General features: G+C 41.8%; 4 protein-coding genes and 1 pseudogene across 4 annotated transcripts; 2 read left to right on the top strand and 3 right to left on the bottom strand.

Moving 5' to 3' along the window:
- Positions 1 to 945: 945 nt before the first annotated feature.
- Positions 946 to 2202, bottom strand: LOC115674570 (protein MIZU-KUSSEI 1). The gene has a single exon (XM_030596984.2). It carries the CDS (start codon positions 2013 to 2015, stop codon positions 1110 to 1112), a length of 906 nt encoding a protein of 301 aa, XP_030452844.1. The 5' UTR covers positions 2016 to 2202; the 3' UTR covers positions 946 to 1109.
- Positions 2203 to 6841: 4639 nt separating this feature from the next.
- Positions 6842 to 15611, top strand: LOC115674672 (kinesin-like protein KIN-14L). Its single transcript, XM_056302798.1, has 20 exons — positions 6842 to 7022; positions 7255 to 7339; positions 7440 to 7597; positions 7838 to 7984; positions 8068 to 8323; positions 8755 to 8846; positions 8933 to 9004; positions 9564 to 9656; positions 10085 to 10159; positions 10432 to 10513; positions 10968 to 11063; positions 11248 to 11421; positions 11543 to 11649; positions 11876 to 12056; positions 12171 to 12333; positions 12455 to 12705; positions 13420 to 13583; positions 14209 to 14873; positions 15040 to 15221; positions 15317 to 15611. Exons 2-20 carry the CDS (start codon positions 7264 to 7266, stop codon positions 15391 to 15393), a joined length of 3111 nt encoding a protein of 1036 aa, XP_056158773.1. The 5' UTR covers positions 6842 to 7022; positions 7255 to 7263; the 3' UTR covers positions 15394 to 15611.
- Positions 15612 to 15746: 135 nt separating this feature from the next.
- Positions 15747 to 20024, bottom strand: LOC130134582 (xylan glycosyltransferase MUCI21-like). Its single transcript, XM_056302799.1, has 3 exons — positions 18784 to 20024; positions 18643 to 18720; positions 15747 to 17672 (listed from the first exon to the last, which is right to left on the bottom strand). Exons 1-3 carry the CDS (start codon positions 18980 to 18982, stop codon positions 16327 to 16329), a joined length of 1623 nt encoding a protein of 540 aa, XP_056158774.1. The 5' UTR covers positions 18983 to 20024; the 3' UTR covers positions 15747 to 16326.
- Positions 20025 to 20131: 107 nt separating this feature from the next.
- Positions 20132 to 21414, top strand: LOC130134945 (uncharacterized; annotated as a pseudogene).
- A 2581-nt stretch (positions 21415 to 23995) lies between these two features.
- LOC115674673 (xylan glycosyltransferase MUCI21-like) lies at positions 23996 to 26946 on the bottom strand. Its single transcript, XM_030597145.2, has 3 exons — positions 26084 to 26946; positions 25875 to 25952; positions 23996 to 25467 (listed from the first exon to the last, which is right to left on the bottom strand). Exons 1-3 carry the CDS (start codon positions 26295 to 26297, stop codon positions 24143 to 24145), a joined length of 1617 nt encoding a protein of 538 aa, XP_030453005.1. The 5' UTR covers positions 26298 to 26946; the 3' UTR covers positions 23996 to 24142.

Raw genomic sequence — 26946 nt, 5'->3', positions numbered from 1 at the left:
TCCGGCTATCACAATCTTGCTAAAAATTCCACAGCGCGCATTATGTAAGCGCTGTGAAATTTCCAAAAGAGAGTAACTTTGGGAATAGACTATCCACACGTTGATAATTTATAAGAAGAATATGCACCTTCAATATGTTGCTAAGTCTATTTTTATAACTTCCATTCTTTTCGTGTCTAATAGAAATAGGAAAGGAAGACACGTAGGAGATTTGAGTTTTATGACTATAGTTCCTAAGTATAACGATGTGATGACAACAACATTAAAATCCCTAAGACTTCAACTTTACATTTACTAAACAACAACAAAAAAAAGTTATTCATCTTATACACCGATTTTGTCTTTGTGTACATATGTGTGTACGCGAAAAAAGTTATAAACAAAAGCATTATAGGTTGATTGTGTAAGCAGAAAATTGGCAGTAGAGGTCAAATTCTGCGGATTATATAAATATACTTGACTTAGAGCATGCTCAATCCTCTATTTCTTCAATTCTTTTTCTTTTTATTGATTTATAAAAGTCTATGTTTCTTCTATGAAAAGAGCGGCAGCATGCGCGCAAAGAATTAAACTATAGAGAGCGATGATGATAGGGGAAGGCGAGGATGATCAACACGCTGATAAAGACTTCTCTTGCAATGGAAACCCACCTTAGTCAATCAAACTAATTAATTAATGGAAAATAACAGCTCACCGAGAAATGAAATTAAAACTTTTTTTTCTTTTCTTTTTCCTGCATGCATGTGTAGAGAAAGGTGAAAACAAAAAAAAAAAAAAAAACGAAGTGTACATACACGCACATACGTCTAAAAACATCATCGTCGTCGTCGGATGCAAATAGAAAAACAAAAGAAATCGCATGGGGTTGAGGTCATGCGCGCTAAGTAACTACTACATATTAATATTGAATTACACCATGATATGTATAATGTATCACTGACCATCTTTCTTCTTCTTCCCACACCACCACTTTGAAAAATGACTAATTGACGATGAGAACTTCAGCTCGGCGGACAGCTGACGGCGGCTTTGATCATTCCATTAGCCCTCTTTACCGGAGAGATTGGAGACTGAGTTCACTTCACGTCGCTTTCTCTCTCTTGTCTCTTTCATAGTCTCAATAGGAAGATGCTGAGCTCGGGTCCCCCGTTGCCGTCCGGGTTCAACATGTAGAACGCCTCCGAGTCGCGGCTCCCGACAACGCGCTCGAACCTGGCCCTCATGTACAGCAGTTCCCCGTCCCCGCCGCCGCTGGCCTTCTGGCCGTCGTCCGCCAGCACTGGGATCACGCCGGCCCCGACCGACATGGTCCGCACCGTCCTCAGCACGTGCAGGTCGGACTCCGTGCACGTGCGGGACGCGGCGTACCCGCACTTGCGCCCGTTGCAGTACATGGTCCAGGCTGGTTCCTGGAACAACCTCGGCGGGCGGTCGGCGGCCGTGGAGGCGGTCTTCTCGCACTCGAGGGCGATGCGGACAAGACCAGAGGACATCTCCTTGACGAGGGCGGAGGTGGAGATGGCGAGCTCGAGGAGGAGGACGGGGTCGGACTGGGGGCCGTCCTGGACCGCAAAGGACACGTGGCCGCGTCGCTGGCCGAAGAGGGTGCCAGTGACTTTGCGGCCGAGGGAGGTGGAAGAGGAGGAGGAGGAGGAGAGGGAGAGATGGCGGGGGAGGGAGAGGAAGCGGCAGGCGGCGGCAGGGGCGGGGATGAGGCTTTGGAGCTGGAAGGAGGAGATGAGGCTGAGGAAGGAGCGGAGGAGGGAGGAGATTTTAATGTAGCGATGATGGGTTGTTGCTGCCGATGACCTGGAGGAGGATTTGCGGAGGAGGAGCTTGTTGTCGGAGGGGGCAGAGGCGGCCATATCTTCATGGTGGGATCGAGAAGGCGGCGGTGTCGGCGATGACGGGGTGCATGGTCGAGGGAAGCTCGAGGAAGGAGTGATTCTTCTGGCGCTTCTGTAGCTGCCGCTGCTGGTGGTGCTTCTCTGGAGAGCGAGTTCTTGTGATCTCATAGTGCGTGCGACAGAGAGAGAGAGAGAGAGAGAGATGAAAGGACAATTTGACGAAATGGGAGAGAAAGTGGAGAAAGCTTTTGTTCTGGTGTTGCTCTGTAGCTTCGTACAGAGAGAGAGAAGAAGAAGACTTAGAAGAGGAATATTGGGGAGGGAAGGGGGACAAAGATGATGATGGTGTTGGGGGGGGGGGAGGTGGGGAAATATATATATAAGGGGAGACTCTGGAGGCTTTGTGGGTTCGTGTGTTTTATTATGATTATCATCATTTGCTTGTGCATGCTCATCCATTTTTCTCTCTACCATTTCTTTCTTTCTTTCTTTTGTTTTTTTATCTCCGCCAATTGTTATACAACATATACCCAAAAGAATAAATGTTTACCATGGTTGATGAGTTCTACTGCATATGTACATGCAAAGTCAATAGGGTTCTGTGTGCTTCTCCCCCTTCAGGAGCAGATTGGCCCAATGTAAATATTGCTGTTGAATGGAGAACCTCTAAATCTAAATCTAACCTTTCAAACATCAACAAGTGACGTCACATTCTTGAATTGATTTTTCTCTTTCATCGTTTTCCCATTCTGGCCCTCCTCCTGTGGCTATGGGCGCGCGTCGTGCGCCCGCGTGTGGGATATACTCAAATGACTGAAACGAAAGTCGTAATCAGACCGGATCATGAGTTTGGGCAATTCGATGGCCCGATCAAAGAGCATACCGGACGAGAAGCTACCAAAGATGAATTAACAGTATAACTCAACAATTATTTGATAGAAAATTATTTAACAATTATGAGAAGTTTACTAAGATGAAACACAAGCGAGGGCCAGCCCTTGCCCAAATATATCCAAACTAAGATGGAAATATTGAAAAGAAAAGATGATCCCCAAAACACTCGGCGGAATAGGTAATCGCTCAATTCATATACAACAAACCCTAATTTTAAAACAGAACGTCTTCCACGCAGAGTAATTATGGGAATCACCCTCGCCACTTGAGGATTGAGCCTTATTGGATATACGTGAACGAGACCGTCTGTGTACATTTATAAAAATTAATCTGAGTCAGAAATTTTGGATACCACATATATAAAGAAAGGGAAGCACACGATATTATGTCCTCATGTGCCCACCATACATCAAATTCTTAATCTTTGCCATCAATTTCATCGAGCAATAAAACCGGCCTATTCGAATTCAGGCCAACACAACGGCTGTGATTTTGATTGCTGATTTTTGTCTATCGTTCTTCCTCGAATCACATAAACGTCGCAATATATCTTGAGATTTGTCTTCTCTTGGAGGCACATAACATTATTTTTGTGGGCGTATCATGTTGACCGTCGGGATTAGAATCACCACACAAATATGCCCAAATATGCCCAACGGCCCTCGGAAGTGGTAGGAACATGATGAAGACGTAAAGCATAAACTATGCATATCATTGTTCCCACGCTCATCAATACATGTAACTTTCCCCCTTTGAAGTGGTGTTGAACTTCGGCTTTCTCTCTCTCTCTCTCTCTCTCTCTCTCTCTCTCCCTCTCTCTCTGCAAGAACAGTTGTAAATAAGCTTTGTTGCCTTCGTTACCGGGACATCAATGGGCAATTTTAGGGTTTCTTTTATGGGTGGAGGGGCATTGGCACCTTTTACCAAATGGAACGACCTTTTCTTTCCCATCTTATAGTTGTAAAATAAGTTTTGTTGCCTTCATTACCAGGACATCAATGGGCAATTTTAGGGTTTTTTTTAAAGGGTGGGGGGGCATTGGCACCTTTTACCAAATGGAATGACCTTTTCTTTCCCATCTTGTAGAACGCCTCATCATGTCACCTTTATGCCATTCATACACACACACACACATATAAATATAGTTGTCCAATTAATTTAGCATCCCAAGTTTGCTAATTCTTATGCGCGTTTTGCTTGCTGGGTCCTCGTTAACATTCCACTTAAGAACCCAAAAGAAGAAAGAAAAAAAGAAACACAAATTTGTTCGACCATAGCCTTAATCATGCTTAATTTCATGATATAGTCTAAGGAAATGTTAATGGAGTTGCGTGAACTATGTATTGTTCGAGTGACGAAGTATATGGGAACATAGGTCAATGCGAAAATGGATTATATATGGCTGAAGAGGACCATAGTTTGTACTTGGTACACGTCCCTTTTCGAAAGAAACAAGGTCGACCTTATTAATAATAATAAACCCTAACAAATTATGATAACCGGTCGTTATCATTAACGTAGGTCCAATGTGGAGATGCGATAAACGATAGATTAATCTGATTTTCTTCTCTTTTTTTAATTTTTGGACGGTTCCAAACAAAGGAGTATCAAATGCCTCATGACCAATCGGATTGGTGGCCTAACAAAATTTGCGAGGGCTCGAATTAAAACCCTCAGGGTCGTGCCACGCGGGCAAGAGCATGGTCAGAAGAGGACGTGAAGTTGTCCTTTTCATGCATGCCATCGTCTTCATTTGTACGTGATTCAGCATCGAAGCTGTGTCATGAACAGTAGGGAAATCAATCATTTTCGTTTGGATTGATTGATTGATTTCAAGAGCTTTGATCAGTTTTTTAAAAGGGTGGACGAACCCGTCTCGTTCCTTAATGTCTTAGGAGGCCATATGATATGATTTGGTCTATGGAAAAACAAAATCTATCTATGTTATCTATAGGTCTCCAGATCAAATTGATGATTGATAATTAAGGTAACAGTGATACTGGCCCTACGATGTCTGTGCCAAATTTGAGAAATCGTGTCATCAAAGATTATCCGAATTGAGATTTGAAACACTTAGTATTATGACAACGTGATTTGTTATTCGACATGGAGTAAGGTGTAGTACGAGAGGAAAAGGGCGCAAATTCGTCGTCACGAGTTCCTGCCATTTAACTGTAGTTGGAACAAAATTGGAATGATTGTCAAATACATGAAAAGCAATGAGCTAGTTACTTATAAAACCCAACAATTCATGAAGCAGATTAAGCATAGTTACTATAGAGAATCCCTAAAGTTAAACTTAGTGCAACCTAAAGTCAATATAAGTGGGTAGCGTTGAAACTTAATAACGGGACCTGTTGGATTCAAATCAAGCGCTTAACCACTCAGTCAATCTCTTGAGATAATTTTCACGGGACTAATTAATCAACTAAATTCGTATCCAAGAAGTAGTAGTGGTGGTGTCTCTATAGATTAGCTTTGTTTTTTAAAAGATGAGGTTAGATTGCACTTGTGCTTGGGTGGACCATTTAGAGGCATAGGACATAAGTGGGAGACCTTGACAAGCTCTAACTACTTAAAGAAGCAACTGCACTAATAATGGTGTACCTTCCGTTCCGCAATGTAAAGGGCATAAAGGATTCATTAACAAACATAGTTCACGAGTAACAAATATCAAGTGGGAATTTAAAATCGATGAGTTTTTAGTCTTCTTTTTTTATAACGAGAAAACCCTCTTTGAGTAGGTTAATCTCAGGCGATATGATGGCAAACTAACTTGACGGGCCAAGACATGTTGAGCATCCGACACAAGAGTTTAGTTGTGTCGGTTCGTGAGTGAATTTCGCCGAACCACTCTTTGTACAACCTAGAGTTGTTTCATTATGCAATCTAGATTTTTTCAAGCTGCTACAACGAAAGTGCCACAAATAGCTCTCCCAGATCAAGCACTTGAGATGACCGTGATCCAAGAAGTTGTGGCACGTATATAGCTAACTGAATCAATTAATCAACTTGCTATATTATTAATATTAAGACGAAATCGATCATAATATAGAATCCGCAAGAGATTTCTTGGAGTAATGAGTCACCGTAACTTCGGATCTTTAGCTTATTCGTGTCATCAAGTTGATTCTGCCAATCCTTTGTCGGTAATATAAAAGAAACAGCATATAAGTAAGAAAGGACTGTATCATAATTAGAACCGTTCGATTTATTGAGCATCTACTCCCACATCTATATCCATATATTATTCATCTCGTAACAAGTACGAGCTTTGTTGGAATTATCGGGAAAAAAAATTGAAGGTTGGAAATTATTTTCAGTTTGCTTTTATTGTGCGGAAAATCAGAGGTATAAATATGTCAAGCTATTTATTGATCATCTCATGAATTAATTGAACTCAACACCATTCTTCTCGAGTTTGAGATTTTGAGAAGCTCGAGCATTTGATTCACTTGAGATTCGAAATATTTAATCTTTTTTCCCAACGCAGTTCAATACACACACTGAGTGCAGCGAAGGGTCTACTCAGCACAGATTCTGCCCTTCTAAAAACTGCTCATAACTTTCCTTATTAGTAGTCGATCCACTGATAATCAAAACGACCGCTCCGCATTCGATTCCTTCTCGACAGAACTACTTGACGATAAGGAAATAATTCCTTGGGAATCCCCTCGTTCCGATGTAGTTGACCTGCCTATGACGGATCGAAGAGGAGAATTTAAGTCCGATGAGCAAATGTTTAATCTAAACAAGATTTATTAAAAAAAAAAAAACCATGTACTAGGATTTGTGCACCTTTGACCATTTAGATGTTCGATATTAAATTAATTAAAGCCGAACATCATCGTACTAAAAGCAAAGGCCCACCGCTCGTTCCCCGCATTTTTCGGGCCCAAAGCCCAAATTGCGCATCCCAAGCCCCAGGCCCAACTCAAGACGTCCCCTCGAAGGGAATCGCAGCCGTCCGCCTGCGCCGAACTCGACGGCCACGATCTCGATGGGTCGAAGTGACCGTGCAGCGCACGTGCCAGCGAGAGAGATGACGATGATGTCCCCACAGATTTGAATTCAAAAAATGTCAAACGCAACGTTACGATTCTGCAGCCTCATGAGGCACGGACTCGAACCCCAACTCCGAATCCTGAGTCACAGTGCCACTTTCGATCCTGAAAGGGCGATTCAGAAGTAGGAAGTAACTGAAGCAGTATCGGCGATTTCGCTAAGCGGGTCCGCTCTTTTCTCTGACTGAAAGTCTCTGTCCGAGATCAAGAACAGGAGGTATATTCTTGGACCCATCGCTCGGGAAGCATGAATGTCTACGGATATGTCGAGGACCCATTTGCTTTCTGCTTGTTCATTTCATCCTTTGCCCGTTGAAAAGCAATGGGGAGACGAGTTCTTGATGATTAGTGCGAGAATTCATTTTCTTCTTTTCGTTTTGGGATCATGGGACGCGAGTTTGGCATTTGATTCTTGATTGTAATTCTGCATGTCCAGTGTTGCTGGGTAGATAAAGGAAATGGCTCTCGTGGAGGACTCGAAGAGAGCAAGAATGCACGACATTACTTTGGCTTCGAGAAAAGCTGAAGAGGCAGGTTGGTCTTTTTTTATACGGCTCTTAAAGATCCTTTCTTTTGAAGATTTTGGGACTGGGGGTTTGACGGTATCGGGTTTATTTGATGTGCTTTTCCGCAGCTTGGAGACGGTATCAGGCCGCCGAGTGGCTTGAAGGTTTCGTGGGTCCACTCGGATTGCCTCGACAGCCATCGGAGAGAGAGTTCATATCTTGTTTGAGAAATGGCCAATATTTGTGCAATGCCATCAATAGAATTCAACCCGGAGCTGTCCCCAAGGTAATATAGTCCATCTCATTGATTGTTCTCCTGCCCAGGAAAAGGAGGCGCTTGCATATTTAGAGTAGATGGAATGTGAGTGTGATCGTGTTATCATTGGACCACCTTGCATCTCTAGTGGGGTCAATTGGAGTAACCGAAATGTTTGGCCTGTATCTCTTCTCAAAACACATTTACCAAGAAGGAAAATTGAGATTTGTTTGGTCGATTTGATTTACCTTTATTTGCAATGATTGTTAGGTGGTGGAGATCAACTCTCCTCAGCTATCGCACACAGGCGAAACCCAACCATTGACCGCTTATCAGTACTTTGAGAATGTCCGGAACTTTCTCGTAGCCGTTGAAGATCTAAAGCTCCCAGCATTTGAAGCTTCGGATCTTGAAAGGGTAAGTTAAGACTAACTACGGTTTTATGCTTTTTAATGTGTTTATATTGGAAGGGGGGAATGATTTTAAATTGGATCTCGCAGGACACTTTGGAAGCAGGCTCAGTGGGTAAGGTCGTCGATTGCATATTGGGTCTCAAAGCTTACTACGAGTGGAAGCAAATGAATAACAGTGATGGACTTCATAAACACATGAGATCTCCTCTAGTCATGCATTCTACTAATAGGATGAATGCTAGATCCTCAGCTGCGACTCCATTGGACTCTCGCAGACAATTGTTCGACGCATCCTGCACAAATGATAGACAGGACCCTATTGGTGAAAATGGAAGATTTGAAGGTTAATTTACTTCACATATCTTTGAGGGCAACCTACGCTTCTTCCATGTAGGCTAAGCACTGTAACGCCGGGGCTCTCTTTGAAGGAATAATATGTTGTTTCATTTATGCCAAAAAGAAGAAAAAATTAGCAGGAATTTGGTCCATTTAAATTTATTTTTTGATAAATAAATGATTTTGATGCGCATGGAAACACTTCACCAGAAATATTTTGCAACTACAAAATAGGTATTCATACAAGACTTGAAGATAAAAACTGCAGAGCCTTAAATAAGTATATGTCCTTTTGTTGTCCTTGGAAGTTGGTGCCGGTTTCAACTAGTTACGTAGAATGCTGCTGGTTGAACATGGAATCTGCATGTCAATTTAGTCCTCAATTCCCTTCACTTTTTCCCCACTGACAATCTTTCGGTGCTTCACTTGATATTGTAGAATCAATAGTCAAGTTACTCACTGACTATATGGTTGAGTCAAAGGAAAATGTTGACAGGAACCTTTTTGCCACCATTGCTAATGGTAAACAGGTAAGAAGTCAGATTTTGACAAAATCACTATGAAATTGCTGGCATGGTTCCTGATATCTCTTCTATTCTGTTTTCTTCTGTCATAGGATTCCATGAAGCTCTTCACAAAAATAATCTCACATTGTTTGGAGCAGCAACTTCAAGGCAAACACCCTGAGGTAAGAAGTTTGATTTTCTTCCATAGCAGCATTGGTTGCTCCTTGCCTTTATGTTTTGGATGTAACAAGTTTTTCTTCACAAATACACTAGAAGGTACAAAGGGTATGAAAACGTAGAGCTCTTAGATTGAGAAGGCATCACTCTCTTCTATCGAGTAGTTAGACCAAATATCTCCTGTAGAAATTTTCCACACTTTTTTGTGGCTAGTTGATGTGTATAAGGTTAAAATTATAGTTTTTAGACTAACCAGAGTGGTAAGTATGTTGCTTTTTCCAGCGCTTCCTTTGCATCTGTGCAAGAAATAAAGTGCACTAAACGTCACGGGAGTGGCATTTCCATTTTTCTTTCTACAAACAAAATAAGCTGCTAATCTTCTTTGCTGAACTATATGTCATATTCAACCATCAGGGAAACATTTTGTACTCAAATCTTCTGCCCAATATAATTGATATAGGGACGAGAAACTTTGATTTTATTGAGTTTTTCATTTTTTGATGCTCGTGGTTTTTTTACTATCGTAATCGCAAATGACATAATTGTTTCAACATCCAATTTCAGCTGGATTTAGTTTTTGGAGATTTACTAAAAGAAAGAGGCAGGTTGCTTTCAGCATCCTCGCCGCTGGAGGATTTGTCCACTCGAGGATCCAAGGTATGTTATCTTTGTGAACTTACTCCTTTGCAGTTAAGTTGCACTTACTGACATTCTTTTTCGCACCTATGTCATATAGTGATGTCCACTGGCATTAGATAATTTGTGCAAGAAATTTATATCTATTTTGTTCCCTTACTTTGCTCTTGTCATCGCATTAGTTAATGCTTTATGATGACTGTTTGGTCGATTGGCATGATAGGGTTTCGGTTATTGTCCTCATTGGAATGGGTATCGCGTTCTATTACCCATAATGAAAAGAAGTGGCTCATTGATCAAGCATCACTTGATTATAAAAGCTGGAAATTAGTTCTCAGTACATATGCTTACCAGAATATCTTTCTGCCAGCAAGTATTTGCATATTTAGTAGCTATTATCACCATGGATAATTTGTAATCTGATGCCTCCACACTCTTCTTGTTCATAGTGCTGCAGAACCTGCTCGAAAGAGGGTAACTGCAATCATCGAAATGTATTTGAGATGCAAGAGAAAGAACTTTTGGTGAGTGCCTCTATTTATAATGCAGCAAATCTTTAGAGAAAGTAAAGCTTGCGGACTTCTTTTGCTGAAATTTGCAAAATCATTTGGAAAGATTTTATTTGATAAAAAGATTTCAGGAGGGGATGTTGGGACTATAATAGAAATTTTTTAAAATTTTCATTTAAACTTGCTTGCAGAATAGAATAATAAAGCAAGGTCTTTAAGTTATTGTGATTTCATGTTCCCGTCAACAATTGTAAAGGACGAGACAGTCTAATATTTGCATCTTGCAGGATCTTAAAACTTTGCTGGTGAAGACAAAAAGGGAGTTTGAAGATCTGCAGTCCCATTTTCAGAGAGATCTAAAACAGCTAGGTGGGAAAAGTAGACTAAAAAGGAGTGGTCTAATTAGTTCTTTTTTTTTCCAAGCACGGACGAGGCTTAGGACATTAAGCTCCCTGATGCAATTGCCACGTCAATTTTTTCATTTTCAAATTTCCTCTACTTGGGGAATTGCATGTTCCCTTATGACACGGTTGATTTCCTTTTCCTTTTGCATTGAATGTCAACCATTTTAGATGAGTGTCGTCTATTTACTTAAATTATTTATTACGGCTCCTCTGAATGTTATTATCTCAGAATGAGGCCATTGTGATTAATATGCTTCTTAAGATTTGGCAATAATCCTCAAATTTCAACTTCAAAAATGAATTAATGGGATCTTGTTACGATCTTTTTCTAGCTTTTGCATTTTATTAAACAGAAACCAAGCTCGATGTGACATGCTTCCTGAGCATTAATATTTGTTTTTGCTTTTCCAATGGATCAGGTAATCAAGTCCAGGAGATGTCTACAGCTGCTCTTGGATATCATAAGGTGGTGAAGGAAAATCGAAACCTATACAACATGGTTCAGGATTTAAAAGGTTAGCTCTCTTTTCAAGGAGAGTTGTTTGTTTATGAATTGGATCACATAACTCAATTTTTTGAACAGTCCGCATTTATCCGCAAAAGTATATGCTTATCTAGGGGTTAGTCGCTATTAAGTAAAGGAGCTTTTGTGGTTTTAACTCCAATATTATGAGTTTAATTTAATAAACATCTTTTCAGGTAATATACGAGTTTACTGCAGAATTAGGCCCATTTTTAATGCGGAAGCCAAAAATGTGGTAGATTTTATTGGAGAAGATGGTTCACTTGTGATTGTTGACCCTTTAAAACCCCAAAGAGATGGAAGGAAAGCGTTTCAGTTTAATCGGGTTTTCGGTCCACTTGCTACTCAAGGTATTGTTACACTTCATCTTACTATCAAGGGTATATCATTGGCCAAGTGATTGTTTGGAAATTGCTGTTCAGCTTTTAAACAACAATGTAATTGTTTTCCGCCATGTGACCCTCTTTGCAGATGATGTGTACATGGATACACAACCTTTGATTAGATCGGTCATGGATGGTTACAATGTCTGCATTTTTGCTTATGGTCAAACTGGATCGGGTAAAACACATACAATGGTAAGAACTTGCACATGTAGCTTTTGTAGATCCTACCTTTGTGCCAGATCACCTCCTAGGCTCCTAGATGATTTGTTGAAAAGTGTGCATCCTCACTGGCAGATGGATGTTCTCTTAATTTTATTTATCTACCTGCAAAGCATATACATAATTAAACCTAAGCAGATGCTTATGATTGCTAACATTGATTCGAGGGATAACTACTTATTGCCTTTTGGAATTACAGTGTGGTCTATCGGGCGAACTGACAAAGGACATGGGGATTAATTACTTGGCTCTCAACAATCTCTTCGAGTTGTCTAACAGAAGGAAAGACATTGTAACTTACGAGATTCACGTTCAGATGGTTGAAATATATAATGAGCAAGTGCGTGATCTCCTGGCTGAGGATTCAGCATCCTCAAGATATCCTTTGAAATGAATGATAGATACATTTGTTGTCAAATAAGTAGATAAAAAGACTGAAGAAAGTCTAACTAAGTTTCGAAATGTAAATTTGGGTTCCTTGACGATGCACAAATTAGAGATTCGAAGCTGTACCAGTGACGGTGGCTTGAGCCTTCCAGATGCTACCATGCATACCGTCAAGTCCACAACTGATGTGGTCAACCTAATGAAACTTGGTGATATGAATCGTGTCGTCAATTCTACAGCACTAAACAATAGAAGTAGCCGGTCACACAGGTCAGTTTTTGGACAGGCAGAGTTTCCTTCCCATTCTTTTTTAGTATAAATTGTGATGTAGTTTCCAATGGATAGATTATTCGAGAGAGTGATATTGATGCCATTGGATGCATCCTTGCAGTGTGCTGACAGTACATGTTCAAGGGAAAGATGTCTCTGGATCCATCCTCCGTAGTTGCCTGCATTTGGTTGATCTTGCAGGAAGTGAACGGGTAGATAAATCTGAAGTCACAGGAGAGAGATTGAAGGAGGCACAATACATTAACCGGTCTTTGTCCTGTCTGGGAGATGTTATCACAGCTTTGGCCCAGAAAAACTCCCATGTACCTTACCGCAATAGCAAACTTACGCTTCTGCTGCAAGATTCTCTAGGTACCTATTTCGAAGTTTGTCAGGTGTTATTGAAGCTAAGGGTGAGCATGGTTCTAGGCTAGAACGTGGAACCTGAGAACCTGACCGGTGGAAACTCGTGGAACCTAAGAACCTGACCAGTGGAAACTTGTGGGTTCCAGGGTAGGTTCCAAGTTCCAAAAACATAGGTGAAACCTAGAACCTGGAATCTGAAGCCTTAAATAAGTTTTTTTGTGTTTTTTCTTGGTCTACGTCTTCATGTGATCTTGCTGTGTTTCATAGCGTTAAATGATAAGTGTATAATCTGGAACCACTAGTCTGAGCTTTCATTTTATGACTCGTTAATGTTTCATATTCTTCGTGTGTCCATATATAAGTTGTGGTCAGTGAATTGTAACAACAAGTAGTGATGATTCACAGCAATTGTTCAATTAATAATACAAGTGGAACCTGGATAAATCTTGGAACTGACCCTGGAACTTGTGACAAGGTAGGTTCTAACTTCCAAGGTATGTAAGGTAGGTTTCAAGTTCCAAAAAATGACAAACTTGTTCCCATGGGTAGGTTTTAGGTTCTAGGTGGAATTTGTACACATCCTAGAACCACTCACCCCTAATTGAAGCTTCGTTTTAGGATAAAATTACTAATACCCGAAGTCAACATTTCATAAAAGAGAGGCACCCTGATTATGATCTTTGGGAAATGGTGACATTGCTTTTGTGCATTTTATTTCAGGAGGGCATGCAAAAACATTGATGCTGGCTCATGTGAACCCTGAGGCGGATTCATTTGGGGAATCAATGAGTACCTTGAAGTTTGCTCAGAGAGTTTCAACGGTTGAACTTGGTGCCGCACTCGTGAACAAAGAGACCAGTGAGGTCATGCAACTCAAAGAACAGGTAAATGTACTCGGGTAATTTCTATGTTTCAGATGCCTTTGTAACAATAATCAACATTACAAGTCTAGGGGCTGGATCTGTGGATCTCGGCTTCCTAATTTTTCTTAAGCGACAAAAGGCATCCTTCAATTGGTGTAATTGCAGGACTGGCTTGTGCATGTTTTGCCAGTTTCTCCTAATTAAAACTTGGATACATCAATCTGTTTTGTACAGACATGATCTTTTTCTGATTTGAGCATGGAGATTAACAAGTAAATGTTCTCGGTATTGCTGGTTGATTTTGAAATCCATTGTCCAAAGAACTTATAAATAATCTCTCTCTCTCTCTCTCTCTCTCTCTCTCTCTCTCTCTCTCTCTCTCTCTCTCTCTCTCTCTCTAAGCTTTTTGTATCATTATTTATTCAGTGTTTCTGTTGGTAAATTTATTCTTCGACAGCCTATTAATGTCATAAGAGTGTAAGTAGGTTTTTAAGCATCTAAATGAATAGACCATGTCATCATACTCTCACCTTCATGATTTCTCAGATTCAAATACTGTGCAAGGCCTATTATGTCTACATACAAAACCCCTTTTAGCTGCAATTCTGACTTGGAGATAATTACTTAATTTGTTGAAATCTTACAGATTGAAAGTCTTAAAAAGGCACTGGCAAGCAAGGAAATGCAAAGCATGCAGTTCAGTAGAACAAAGGAACCCAAGTCTCCAAATGGACCGAAAGCAGTAAATGAACACACACCTCCACGTTCGAGAAGATTAAGCATTGAAAACCGTACACCAACAATCAAAACTGGGAGAATCATGAATTTTGCTCAGATGAAGGCAAGAAAAACTCCTGCATCTACTCGCACACGAAGATTGAGTTTGGAAGGCCCAAGAACTGCCAAAAATAATAATCTGCAGATCAAAGTACAGGATGAATTGAAGCCCCCACTATTTGAGCCAGAATCGAATCTGAAATATGGGCTGTTTCAAGATACAAAAATCTTCCAGTCCTGTGAAAGTCTGAACCATCAGGGTTCCGCGACGGATAAGCACCTTCGAAAGACCGCTAGGAGCCCGACTAATTACTTTAGTGTGCAAATTCCCCCTCTTGAGCTACCAAAGACACCTAGTCCTGAACCACTCTTACCTAGCAAAAACGAGATCCAGATTGTGATGCCAGGAGAGCTCACTCTTTGTACTGATCCTCGAACACCCAACTTGCCGATTCAAAGCGTGAATGGCAAAGAATCTCACATAAGGAAATCCCTGCGCACCATTGGGAAGCTCATCAATGGATCTGAAAAGAGGTCAGTGAAATTTTTGTTACTAAATAGTCTTAATACTGCTCTAGACAAATATAGTATAGTAAGAAATACACGTAATGCAACTGAAAATTCCAAATAATGACGGGAATGTGAGAATTTGCTCACATCAGTATCTTGCCATTTAGACTTGGTTTCTATGCAACTGCAGGAACCAAAGAAATGTGACAGAAGCTCATTCACCTGTCAGAGGCTCGACCACATTTGGTAACAATGGAGGATCAGCAATTGCAGCAAACACAAGGACACTGAGGAGACAATCACTAACAGGTGTTCAAACAGGTTCAGACCGGTCTCGCCGGTCTTCTCTGGGTGGCAAGTCCACTAATTCCGGTAAGCAGAATCAATGTAATTAAATTGAATTTACGGTATATATTTCATCTCAGTCTGTCCATCATCTGAGTATTTACTTTTGTTTCTTCAATAAGATGTAAAAGATGCAAGGAATGCCAAGACGCCTCCTCCGGTCCACCCATCATCGAAGATAGCAAAGCGTTGGCTGTAGCTATAGATTGCGAAATTTAGTGTTCAATGACCTGTGCAGTTATGCTTTGACTCGAAGCCGACTGAAGCTCTGACACGATAGATGAGACACCAAGAATTGACGAGAGAAAGACTGAAAAGTTAGTTGACAAATGCAATAGCAATTTTTTGGTTTAACACGCTGCTTATGTACATATTCAGACAAGTTTCTTCAAATAATACCCGAAATTTTTCCGCCAATGTTTTCAAATACGACTGCTCTTGCCCATTGTTCTCTGAATCTATGACTAAATTCATTGAAGCTATTGGCATCATTTAACAGAGTTGGAGGAAATGACGGGTGCCTTTGCTAAAAAACCAGCTGCTCTTCAATTGTATAGCTTAGATTCAGAGAATATAACGTGACATTCATATTACGTGACACCAAAATGGTATTATCGTATTAAGTGTTCTTGTTTTTAGCATAGTTTATTATAATAGCTTCACATGTCCTGAAACTGAGAATCGCTTTGTTTATTTAGGCGACGCCGCTCGTGATATAGATTTTACATAGTTAACTTATTTAGCTATAAACCTACAATGCAACTGAGGGGCTCATCAGTCTAAAAGAAAACACAACTATAGCAACAACTTCCATGTTTCATTTTCTGAAAGAGGATCACTTTCCCATCTTTTAAGTTCAGCTTAATTTTGTTGAGGATACAACCAAGCAGATGGCCATTGCCTTAGATATACCCAAAACTCCTACTGTCAGGTAAACACATATGAAGGGAAAGAGCAGCATCATTAACAAGTCATCCAATTCACCAAATTGTTAATAATGCCTTCTTTACAAGTTTATGATGAACCTGAAAAACTGATTTACAGATGAGAGTACTTATTCCAGTTCAACCGTTAAGTCGATGGAAAAAAAACTATTAACAATTATTTAAGGAAGGTGAAGATAACGAAGTAGTTAGCAAAGCTTAAACAATTTGGTTGTTTGATTGTAGCTAACTTGACCGTTTATTTTCGCGAAGGAATAGTCATAAGCTTGAAGCAGCCGCTTGTGGAATCTCCTCATGTCCAAGCTCACATTCTGTCTGTCAAGATAGATCTCCTTAGTGTATTGCCATCCCTTCTTAGTCACACTCTTTGGATTTGTAAGGACTGGGTCGCCTCTGTCGTATTCGCTATACAACGAGCTCTCTCTAGGCAAAATCTTATACCCGATATACTCGCAACCAAGCTCTCTTGCAGGTTTACCATAGCATGTCTCAGCTGGCGAATCTGTCCCTAAAGGAATGACTTGGATGAGCACGGAACCAGGCTTCAGGAAGAGGAGGTGGGTCAAAGCAGCCCCGTGTACACCAACCATAACTTCGCTCTCATTAAGCAAGCGATACATCTTCGCCAGTTCTGTCGTTCGATGAGGCCTCGAAACTTCTACTATGAACCCCATCTCCTCTGCCATTTTAACCAAGCAATCCTCGTTAACTAATGCCCTCGACCCACTGCGCGATAATATTATTAGCTTCGGTTTCTTCACCCGGTGTTTCTGGTCGTCCTTATTAATTGTCATCGATTGCCTCAAAGCTGGCGCTGAAGCCGCTTGATTCAGTTTCAGCTGTACCCCTCGCTTTTTGTCTGGTATTGAACCTTTTCTCCGCGGCTGGTAAGCACGGTCCAGGAAGTGTCTGAAATCGAGGATGCTCTTATTCCCCTTCATCAGTGAAGGATCCACAGTCAAATCATCATGGATTTTCAGACCAACAATGGCCTCCGGGAAGCAGTGGGTTCTTTTATCTCCACTAAAGTCGATGGGCGGATAGTTCGAGAGGCGAGAAAGGATGTTCTCATACTTCATAATCCACCAATTGTGATATGCAAGGATGACAAACACGACCTCCTTCTTGAAATGCTGTGACGTAATGTACAGCGGAAGAATCCCATCATTGAATTCATGGTAGAGGTTACCTGTGTAGCCTCCGGTCGAAAAGAGCAGCGCGGGAACGTTGTGCCAGACATCGCACCGATGGTGAGCGCCCATGGTATCTTTCTTCACGATAAGGTCAAGCTCATCAATTTTATCCATGATAGTGTTCTCCCATTTTCGCGTATAGGGCCTTATCTTTTCGTGCTGGAGTTCCTCATCATCGTGGCCTTCGGCTGCTCGGTGAACGCTTGAGATGAAGTCGACGAACCTGCTTGGCTGTTTCGAAAGATAAAGGAAGACTGAAGAAGAGGGAGAGTGTGTCCTTACGTCCCCTTTCATGATGCATACATCAGAGCGAAAGCCGCTCCTATCACAGCATATGGTCCCTGCAATTGTTTGCAAAAAAATGCTTTAATTCAAAAAAAATGGGAAAGGCCAAGAGAGATTCAAGTAGTCCCGCTCCAGCCTAGAATTTCTACATGCAACAAGGGCACGATACACCGGGCAGGGCCAAAAGTGATGGGGGGGGTGTATCGCTAACTGAATCAGAACGATTACGCAGAAAATAAAAGAAAATTAAATGATGCACGAATTTACCCAGATTCACCCCCGAATAGGATTACGTCCTGCAAAGGGATTCTATTATAATTTTTAAGGTTTACATCTACAACCACTTGTTATAAAGATCTCTCGTACGAGTACAATATATAGGATTTAAATGGGTCCAAAGCCCAAGTCTATCAAAATCCATTTGATCCCACAACAAAAGGGCCAGCAAACCCGATGTTGTTTTGAGGGCACTGCCCCCGAGCCCCCGCCCGCTCACCGGTGAGGGGGGCCGCCGTCTGCTCATCGGGGAGCGGAACCCCCGCCCGCTGTCTGATCAGCGAGACCCCCGTGTCAAGGGCGCTGCCCCCGAACCCCCGCGTTCCATGCGTAGAGGTCGCATGTCGTCGGATCATACTTCGGTTTCCCTAAGCTCATGTGGGCGTGCCCCGTATGAGAACGAAGGGTCCCGAAGTATTCGCCAACTCCAACAAAAAGAAACTGTCATTATGTGTTTGATGATTATGGGCTCGAAGTAAGCAATGCTACAACAAAATAGAGAAAACGGTCACCAGAAACTGAGGGCAAAAAACAGAGCAGCAGTATGCAAAGTACTGAAGTTCCAATAATTTCAACTTGTTTTCCGCCATGTTTTACTTGCTGGACACGCATAAAGAAAAATTCCAAAACAACTACAAACGCAGTTTTCAAGAAACTCATTTCGTTCAAGGTTTTGTCTGGGATTTTTTCCCTTGTTTCGCCTCCTTTTGAGCTTGCCTTTTTCAATGCAGTTAAGGAGTGAGTACCCACCATTTGACATTGAAGAACAAGGAGGGGCATTTGCATCGTAGTTCTCACCAGCGCCTTCACTGTCCACGACGAAAGAATCTGCCAAAATCCCACGAAAGAAAACCATCAAGAAAAGGTGAAGAAATAACAAAACAGAGGAACAAAGAGAGGCGAGCAAAACCCAACGGAGAGAGAGGCTACCGGAACCGAGCAGCTCAGGGACCACCACAAAGCTGCAAGAAAGAAAAGAGAGGAGGAGGAGGTAGAAGAGCTCGGGCTTCTTCCTGCCACGCGACTCTTCATCATCGAAGATATGCGCTTCGCCTTCTCTCCATCGATGGAACCTCTGGCGGTGCACCATCTCTCCCGCACCAATGCCCACAGATATTTTGAAAAACCAGATTTTTTCCCCTGTTTCAGTCCTTCTGCCAAATGAACCCAACTGGGAATTGAGAGAAGTACGTAAATCCAGGAAGATTGGAAGCGAGTGCGCAGGGATTTTCTCGGGAAGCGAGAGTTGCACGAGTAGCAGAGACACTGTTTTCTGAGGTTTAAGTGCATGCACTTTTTTTTTTTTTTGGTGACTGAAACAGAAATTTCATTCAAACTAAGCAACAAGAGTTGGAAATGGTAAATGGGGAAGCGCTTCTCTGTTCAAAGGTGGCAAGAGTCTTTCTGGGCGGTCAAATATGAATAGAGAGAGAGAGAGAGAGAAAGAGAGAGAGAGAGAGAGAGTCTAAAATGGGATAACTTCAACGTGAAAAGCTACCATATAAGATGACTAGCATCTCGTTTATTGGCTAATGGTATATCGGATTACACGGAAACGCATACGAGATCTGGGTGATCTGATAAGGTAATTACTCTTGCCATTACTGATCGAAGCTTTTGAAATCAGTGGTATGGATCGAGCCTCATAGGCCCAAGCTCGAATAATAACGCATCTCATGATCGACCTTCGGACAACTTTCCAAACGTTCGAGAATTACGGCATTCCACGTTAGGATCACAATGAATGGCGTATTGCTACAACGGTTCGAGACTGGGTTTTCGAGAATAACGCAAGCGGTGCCCTTTTCTTCTTCCCTTGGGCATGGATTCAAAGTTTATTCATGAAGAGGAGGAAGAGAGAGAGACAGTGTGTGTGTCCCGTCATTGACCGGATAGAGAACGTCTCCATCTTCCCCCTCTTCCCCCTCTCCTCCGACGTCTCTGTTTTCGGCCTGACCCGTGCTTATGTATGCTTATCCTGCCGTATGCATGGTCGTCACGTTCTCCTCCAGGCCCGAGTTTTCGGCCTCCGGCGGCTGACGGAGGCACTGTCCATTCTGTTTGGGAGATGCTATCATGGCTATGGGCGCAGAAGAACTCCCACGTCAGGCTTCCTGACGCTTCTCCTACATGATTTTTTCTAGGTACCAATTTCGAAACGCCAATTTGTCTCACGAGTTGGCGAAGCACCATTTTACGATTAAAAGTGCTAATTACTCAGCATCTCAAAGAATAAGAGATGACTATGTTTCTTTATGCCATGACTTCGAAGAGATTAATGCTTGCTTATGTGAACCCTGATGCAGATTTGTTAATCAGATCAAAGGTCAGGATGCCTCGATCAAGCGCTCCCTAGTTCCGAGATACAGAAATTCTCAGGTCCTGCGACTGTCTGAACCAGCAGGATTCCGCGACAGAGAATCACCCTTGAAAGGCCGCCAGAGCCCGACCGATTCCTTTGACGTGTGAATTCCCCCTCCGAGCTAAGGAAGATTCCTAGTCCTGAACGGGCTCGTAGCTAGCAGAAACGAGACCCAGATTGTGTTGCAAGGAGAGCTCACCCTTTGTACCGATCCTTGAACACACGGAGTGCCAATGGCATCATATCTCATGTTAAGGACATCACAGCACACCTTATGGGGAAGCTCATCAATGGATCCGAAAAGAGGTATGGTATCATGTTTTCTTTACTTAATCGTCTGCATTCGACAAATTCAGTAGAGTATAAAATGCACATGATGCGACTCCAAATTCTGACTGAAGAATGACTTGCGAATCCGTTCACATAGGTGTCCGCCACTAAAACTTGTGGTCTATGCAACAGCAGCAACCAAAGAAATTTGACAGAAGCTTGTTCGCCTGTCAGAGGCTCGACCACATTCATTTACAATGGAGGATCAGCAATTGCAGCTAACGCAATGACACTTCGTAGACAATCACTAACAGCGGTTCAAATGTCCAGTTCAGTCCAGTCTCGCAGGTATTATCTTGGCAAGCCCACCAAGTACGGTCAGTCAGAATCAAGATAATTAAACAGCAATGTACGTTTACATCTCATTTTTGTCCCTCATCTGAGTATCCGCTTTCGTTCTTTTGGATAAGATATGAAAGACACAAGGAATGCTGAGACGCCTCCTCCAACCTCACCCATCATCGAAGACGGCAAAGTCCTGGGTACAGCTATATATGGCCGGTTCGATCACCTATTGCAGCGGTGTTTCGACCATCTGAGTGTCCGCTTTTGTTCTCTGGATAAGATATAAAAGACGCAAGAAATGCTGAGACGCCTCCTCCAGCCTCACCCATCATTGAAGACAACAAAGTGCGGGATATGGCGAGATAAGGCGAAATTTAAGTGTTAGATCACATATTGCAGTGGTGTTTCCACTCGGAGCTGACCGTAAGTTCTGACACGAGTGATTAGAAAATCGACCGACGAATGCAATAGAAATTTTTTGGGCTTTACACATTGCTCGTGTACATATACATCGACCCAAGTTTCTTGAAATGAAAATCAGAATCTCCAAGCCAGTATTTCCAAACACAACTGCTCCTGTCTATTGTTCTCAGAATCTCTGACTGTCATTGAAGCCGTCATTTAACAGAGTTCGTGGAACATATCAGGTGCCTCTGCTCTTCGATGTATACAGCTTAGAATTCGGGATAAAGTGAAGCTCGACATTTATATTGTAAATTCTTTTGCGACCACTATCAGATGACACTAAAGGCTTAAACTCTTTAACGAAAGTGTGATTTTAATATTTAAATAAACACACATGACATGACGCTAACATGGTATCATCCAACTAAGGTTAGTTGATTTTGGCATTAATGATGATACGGCAGTCGGCAGGTGCATATGAACTTACATAACTGGCTCAGTTCAATAAAAGAAATACAATGCAATTTATGGGATCAGTCACCCTTTGAAAAAACTCCGACCAGCAACTTATATTTTGGGTTAATACCACGAAAAACCCCAAACTGGTACACTTACGATAAATTTACCCAAACCTATTTTTTTAACTACAAAAAAGCCTAAACTGGTATACCTGTGAAAATTTTACCCCGAACTATTTTTTTTAACACCAAAAACCTCACACTAGTACAACTGTAACAAGTTTATCCCGAATTAATTTTTTGATCGCCAAAAATCTCAAATTGGTACACCTATAATAAATTTACCCTCCGTTAGTTTCCGTTAAATTTTACTGTCAAATTGCTAAGTTTGACGACACATGGTAGTTGACGGGTGTATTGGTTTGGGGTTTTACCTCTCTGCTTGTCACAAGTTTACCAATTTGTAATTTTTCGTGATATTAATCCAATTTGACGGACACTAACGGATGGTAAATTTATCACAAATGTACCAGTTTTGGGTTTTAGTAGTCAAAAAATTAGTTTGGGGTAAAATTGTCACAGGTGTACCAGTTTGGGGTTTTTGGTGGTTAAAAAATTAGTTCTGGGTAAAATTGTCACAAGTGTACCAGTGTGAGGTTTTTGGTAGTCAAAAAAATAGTTCGGGGTAAATTTGTCACAGATGTACCAGTTTGGGATTTTTGGTAGTCAAAAAATTAGTTCAAGGTAAAATTGTCACAGGTGTACCAGTTTAGGGTTTTTCGAGGAAAATTCCAAAAATGAGCCCAAAATAGAGTTATTTTCTCAAATAAGGGTCAAAAGCAGACATTGTCTCAAATAAGAGCATGAAGTGACCATATCAGTGTCAAATAAGGACCTATTCTCACTGGCCAAAGGATATTTTCGTCTTTTACTTTTTTGAATTCTTTTCTTTTTTTTCTTTCTTTTTTCCTTTTTCTGTTTTTCCTTTTTCCTTTTTTTTTTCCTCTCTTCCCTCCACCGGCCCCGGCTGGCGGAGGTCGCTGACCTCAGGCGAAGGCCGCCCTCTCCGGTGTCAGGCAAGGGCTGCCCTCTCCGGATCTGGCGAGGGCGACCCTTGCCCGACACAAGCTGGGCGGCCCTTGCCCAACACCAGCGAGGGCGACTCTTGCCTGAGGCCAACGGAGGTCGCCGGCCAAGCACAATGACGCTGGGAAGCGAAGCAGAAAAAAGGAAAAAGAAACAAGAAAAAGGAAAAGAAAATGAAAGTAAAAAAAATAAAAAAAAATTATTTTTTTATTTTTTCTAAAATACCCCTTCTCCGGTGACGGAATAGTCACCGGCCAGCCAAAGATCCTTATTTGAGACGATTTAGCCACTTCAAGCCCTTATTTGACATAATATCCATTTCAAGTCCTTATTTAAGAAAATGACTCCACTTCGGGTCCCTTTTTGAAATTTTCCTGATTTTTTGTGATATTAACCCTTATATTTTTCATAATTTGAAAGTGGATCACTTGCCCATTTGTTACCAATTTCAGCTTAATCTAGTTAAGGATACAACCAAGCATATAGCTGTTGCCTTACATTTACATTATCCTCTCGAACTTTACAAAGAAAAACAAGATTCCTGAAAACTCTGACAGCACTCTGCTCCAGAAACTGCTATTTTAGCCAAAAGATATCAAGAGCATAACTTCATGAAACTCAAAGGTCCTATTGTCAGGAAAACGCACATGAAATGGGACCTGGAAATTTGTCATCCTAAAAGCTTTCAATCTTTTTAAAAAGAAAAATTTGGGACCTGGAAATTATTGAAAATGCCCTCTGTACAAGTTAATGATGAACCTGACAGAGGAAAACAAGTCATCTCTCTCGATTGTAAGCATATGTTTTTCTTAAACATGCCTTGGACTTGCATCAAGAAGTAAGAAATTGACCCTTCGTTTTTGCCACTGAATTAAGAGATTGACCTTGAAAACTGAAATTGCAGATGAGAGTGTGTATTCAACTTCAGCCAAGAAAGTCGATGGAAAAAGTTGTAACACTAGTTTAAGGAAGCAGGAGAGAACAGAGTATTTAGCAAGGCTTGGCCAACTTGGTAGTGTGATTGCAACTAATTCGACAGTTAAGGACCCATTTCTATCCACTTTACACATAATAGCAAAAGATTCTTATTGAAACCTCGCTTACCATGTCTATCTCTACTACATTGCGATTGCGCAAAGACCAAAAAAAAGAACTTACTTTGGTGCATACCTTGTACATGAAAAAGAAAAACTGTGAATAAAATCTCTAACCTGTACAAAAGGACTGTCCTGGTTGCAATGTACAGCAATGAAATGTAACGACAAAAAATGGCAAAGAATATATGAACGACAAAGCTAATCAAGCGAAACCGTTGACTGGAACTTCAGCGGAAGATTGGCATGCCATGCCAGTTTATTTTCGAGAAGGAATAGTCGTAAGCTTTAAGCAGCCGCTTGCGGAATCTCCTCATGTCCAAGCTCACATTCTGGCCATCAAGATAGATCTTCTTAGTGTATTCCCATCCCTTGTCTGTCACACTCTTTGGATCCGTAAGGACCGGGTCGGCTTTATCGTATTCACTATACAATGAGCTCTCTCTAGGCAAAATCTCATACCCGATATACTTCAAACCAAGCTTTCTTGCAGGCTCACCATAATATGTATCGGCCGCCCAATCTGTCCCTAAAGGAACAACTTGGATGAACACAGAACCAGGCTTCATGAAGAGAAAATGGGTCATCGCAGCCCCGTGTACACCAATCATAACATCGCTCGAATTAAGCACGCGATAAATTTTCGCCAATTCAGTTGTTCTATTAGGCCTCAAAACTTCTACTTGGAACCCCATGTCCTCTGCCATTTTAATCAAGCAATCCTCGTTCAATAACGCCCTTGACCCACTGCGTGATAATATTACTAGCTTCGGTTTCTTCAGTCGGGGTTTCTGATCCTGTTTATTGATTTTCATCGATTGCACCCGTACTGGCCCTGAAGGCGACTGGTTCAGTTTCAGCTGCATCTCTTGCTCCTCGTCTTGTATTAAACCACTAATCCGCGGCCAGTAAGCACGGTCAAGTAAATGTCTGAAGTCGAGGATGCTCTTTTTCCCCTTCATCAGCAACGGATCCACAGTGAGCTCATCGTGGATTTTCAGACCAACAATGGCTTCAGGAAAGCAATGGGTTCTTTTATCTCTACTAAAGTCGATCGGCGGATAATTCGTGAGGTGAGAAAGGATGTTCCCGTACTTTGTAATCCACCAATTGTGATATTCAAGGATGACAAACACCACCTCCTTCTCGAAATGCTGCGAAGTAATGTACAGCGGTAGAATCCCATCATTAAATTCATGGTAGACGTTACCTGTGTAGCCTCCTGTCGAGAAGAACACCGCGGGGACATTATGCCAGACATCGCACCGATGGTGAGCGCCCGCAATATCTTTCTTCACGACAAGGTCTAGCTCATCGATAGTTTCCATGGTAGTGCTCTCCCATTTTCGGGTATAGGGCCTTATCTTGTCGTGCTGGAGTTCCTCATCATCACTGTCTTCGGCTACTCCGAGAAAGCTCGAGAACAAGTCAACAAACCCACTCGTCTGTTTGGAACTATAAAGGAAGACTGAAGAAGAGGCAGAGTGTGTCCTCACATCCCCTTTCATGATGCACACATCAGTGCGGATGCCGCTTCTGTCACAGCATATGGTCCCTGCAAATTTTTGTGACAAAATGCTTAAATTCACAATTGGGAAAAGGCTAAGAGAGATTCAAGTAGTCCAGCCTAGAATTTAGTTACGCAATGAGGGCACAAGATACCATAACGAGCAAAAGAATAAGCCATAACTAATGAAATTTCTGGGATGATTATGTTCTCTGATTAAGCTATGTTTCAACCCAACAGAGGAACTGAGGGCAAAAAACAGAGAGCAGCAGTTTATGAAGTATCGAAGTTCCGAAAACACAACTTGTTGTCCACCTTTTTTAGCTGTTAAACAGGCATACAGAAAAAACTTCGATGAACAAATACAAATGGATTTCGTTCAACATCTCGTATAATTTTTTTCTACTTCTTTTTTATTTGCCTTTTTAAGATGCAGAACAGGAGTGAGAACCCACCATTAGACATTGAAGAACAAGGAGGGGCATTTGCGTCGTAGTTCTCACGAGCGCCTTCACTGTCCACGCCGAACGAATCTGCCAAAACCCACCAGAGAGACCATCAAGAAAAAGTGGAAAGAAACAACAAAACAGAGCAAAATAAAGAGGAACAAAGACAAACAAGCAAAACCCAGAGAGAGAGAGAGAGAGAGAGAGAGAGAGCTTACACAAGAGAGAGAGGCTACTGGAACCGAACAGCTCAGGGACCAACAACACAAAGCTGCAAGACACAAGAGAGATAAGGAGGAGGTAGAAGAGCTTGGGCTTCTTCCTCTTGAAACCGGAGCTCGCGCAGTCAAGCACGACGAAGCCATGCTCTTCGTCGTCGAAGATATGGGCTTCGCCTTTCCTCCACTGATGGAACCTCTGGTGGTGCACCATCTCTCTCGAATCCCCAGAAAGTTCGTTCACAAACACAAAACAAAACACCAAAAAACAGATCTTTTCTTCTTGCCTGGCCTTGATGCACAAAGCCTCACGCTTTGAAACGAAACGAACCGAACTGGGATTTGTGAGAAACACGCAAGGAAGGGATATTGAGAGCGGCTACAAAGGGATTTCCTCAAGAGGGGTTGTTTTCCACACAGAAACGAAGAAAGAGAGGGAGAGGGGGGTTGTATGTGAAGCGGAGACAGCAACCGAGTCCTGCTTTTTGAGGCTCAAGGGAGCTCCTTTCTTATTTCGTCTCTCTTTTGTAGTGCTTGGAGAGAGAGAGGAAGGAGCGAAGGGAAATTGCAAATGGGGGAAGCGCTTTTCTATACCTTCTGTTGAAAGGTGGCAGAGCCTTTTCAGGGCTGTCAAATATGAAGAGAAAGAAAGACAGAGCGTGTGACGATATTGAGGCAACGCGTCCGAACAGGGATTATATATATTGGCGCTGCATCGCTCGTTCAGTCAAAAACCTTCTGCAATGCGAACAACTCCCAACCAAGCAGCTTCGTTTCGTCCATTAATGATGTTCAGTATTCACAGTGGAGAGAATGCGTGTGAGGTTTTCTGTGATTCTATGAGCTGATCTTCCCTTGTGTAA

Source organism: Syzygium oleosum, unplaced genomic scaffold, assembly GCF_021117445.2.
Source record: "Syzygium oleosum isolate NSW1041296 unplaced genomic scaffold, Sole_v2.1 Sole_v2.25, whole genome shotgun sequence".
Taxonomy (NCBI): Eukaryota; Viridiplantae; Streptophyta; class Magnoliopsida; order Myrtales; family Myrtaceae; genus Syzygium; species Syzygium oleosum.
This window is presented reverse-complemented; position numbering and strand designations above follow the sequence as displayed.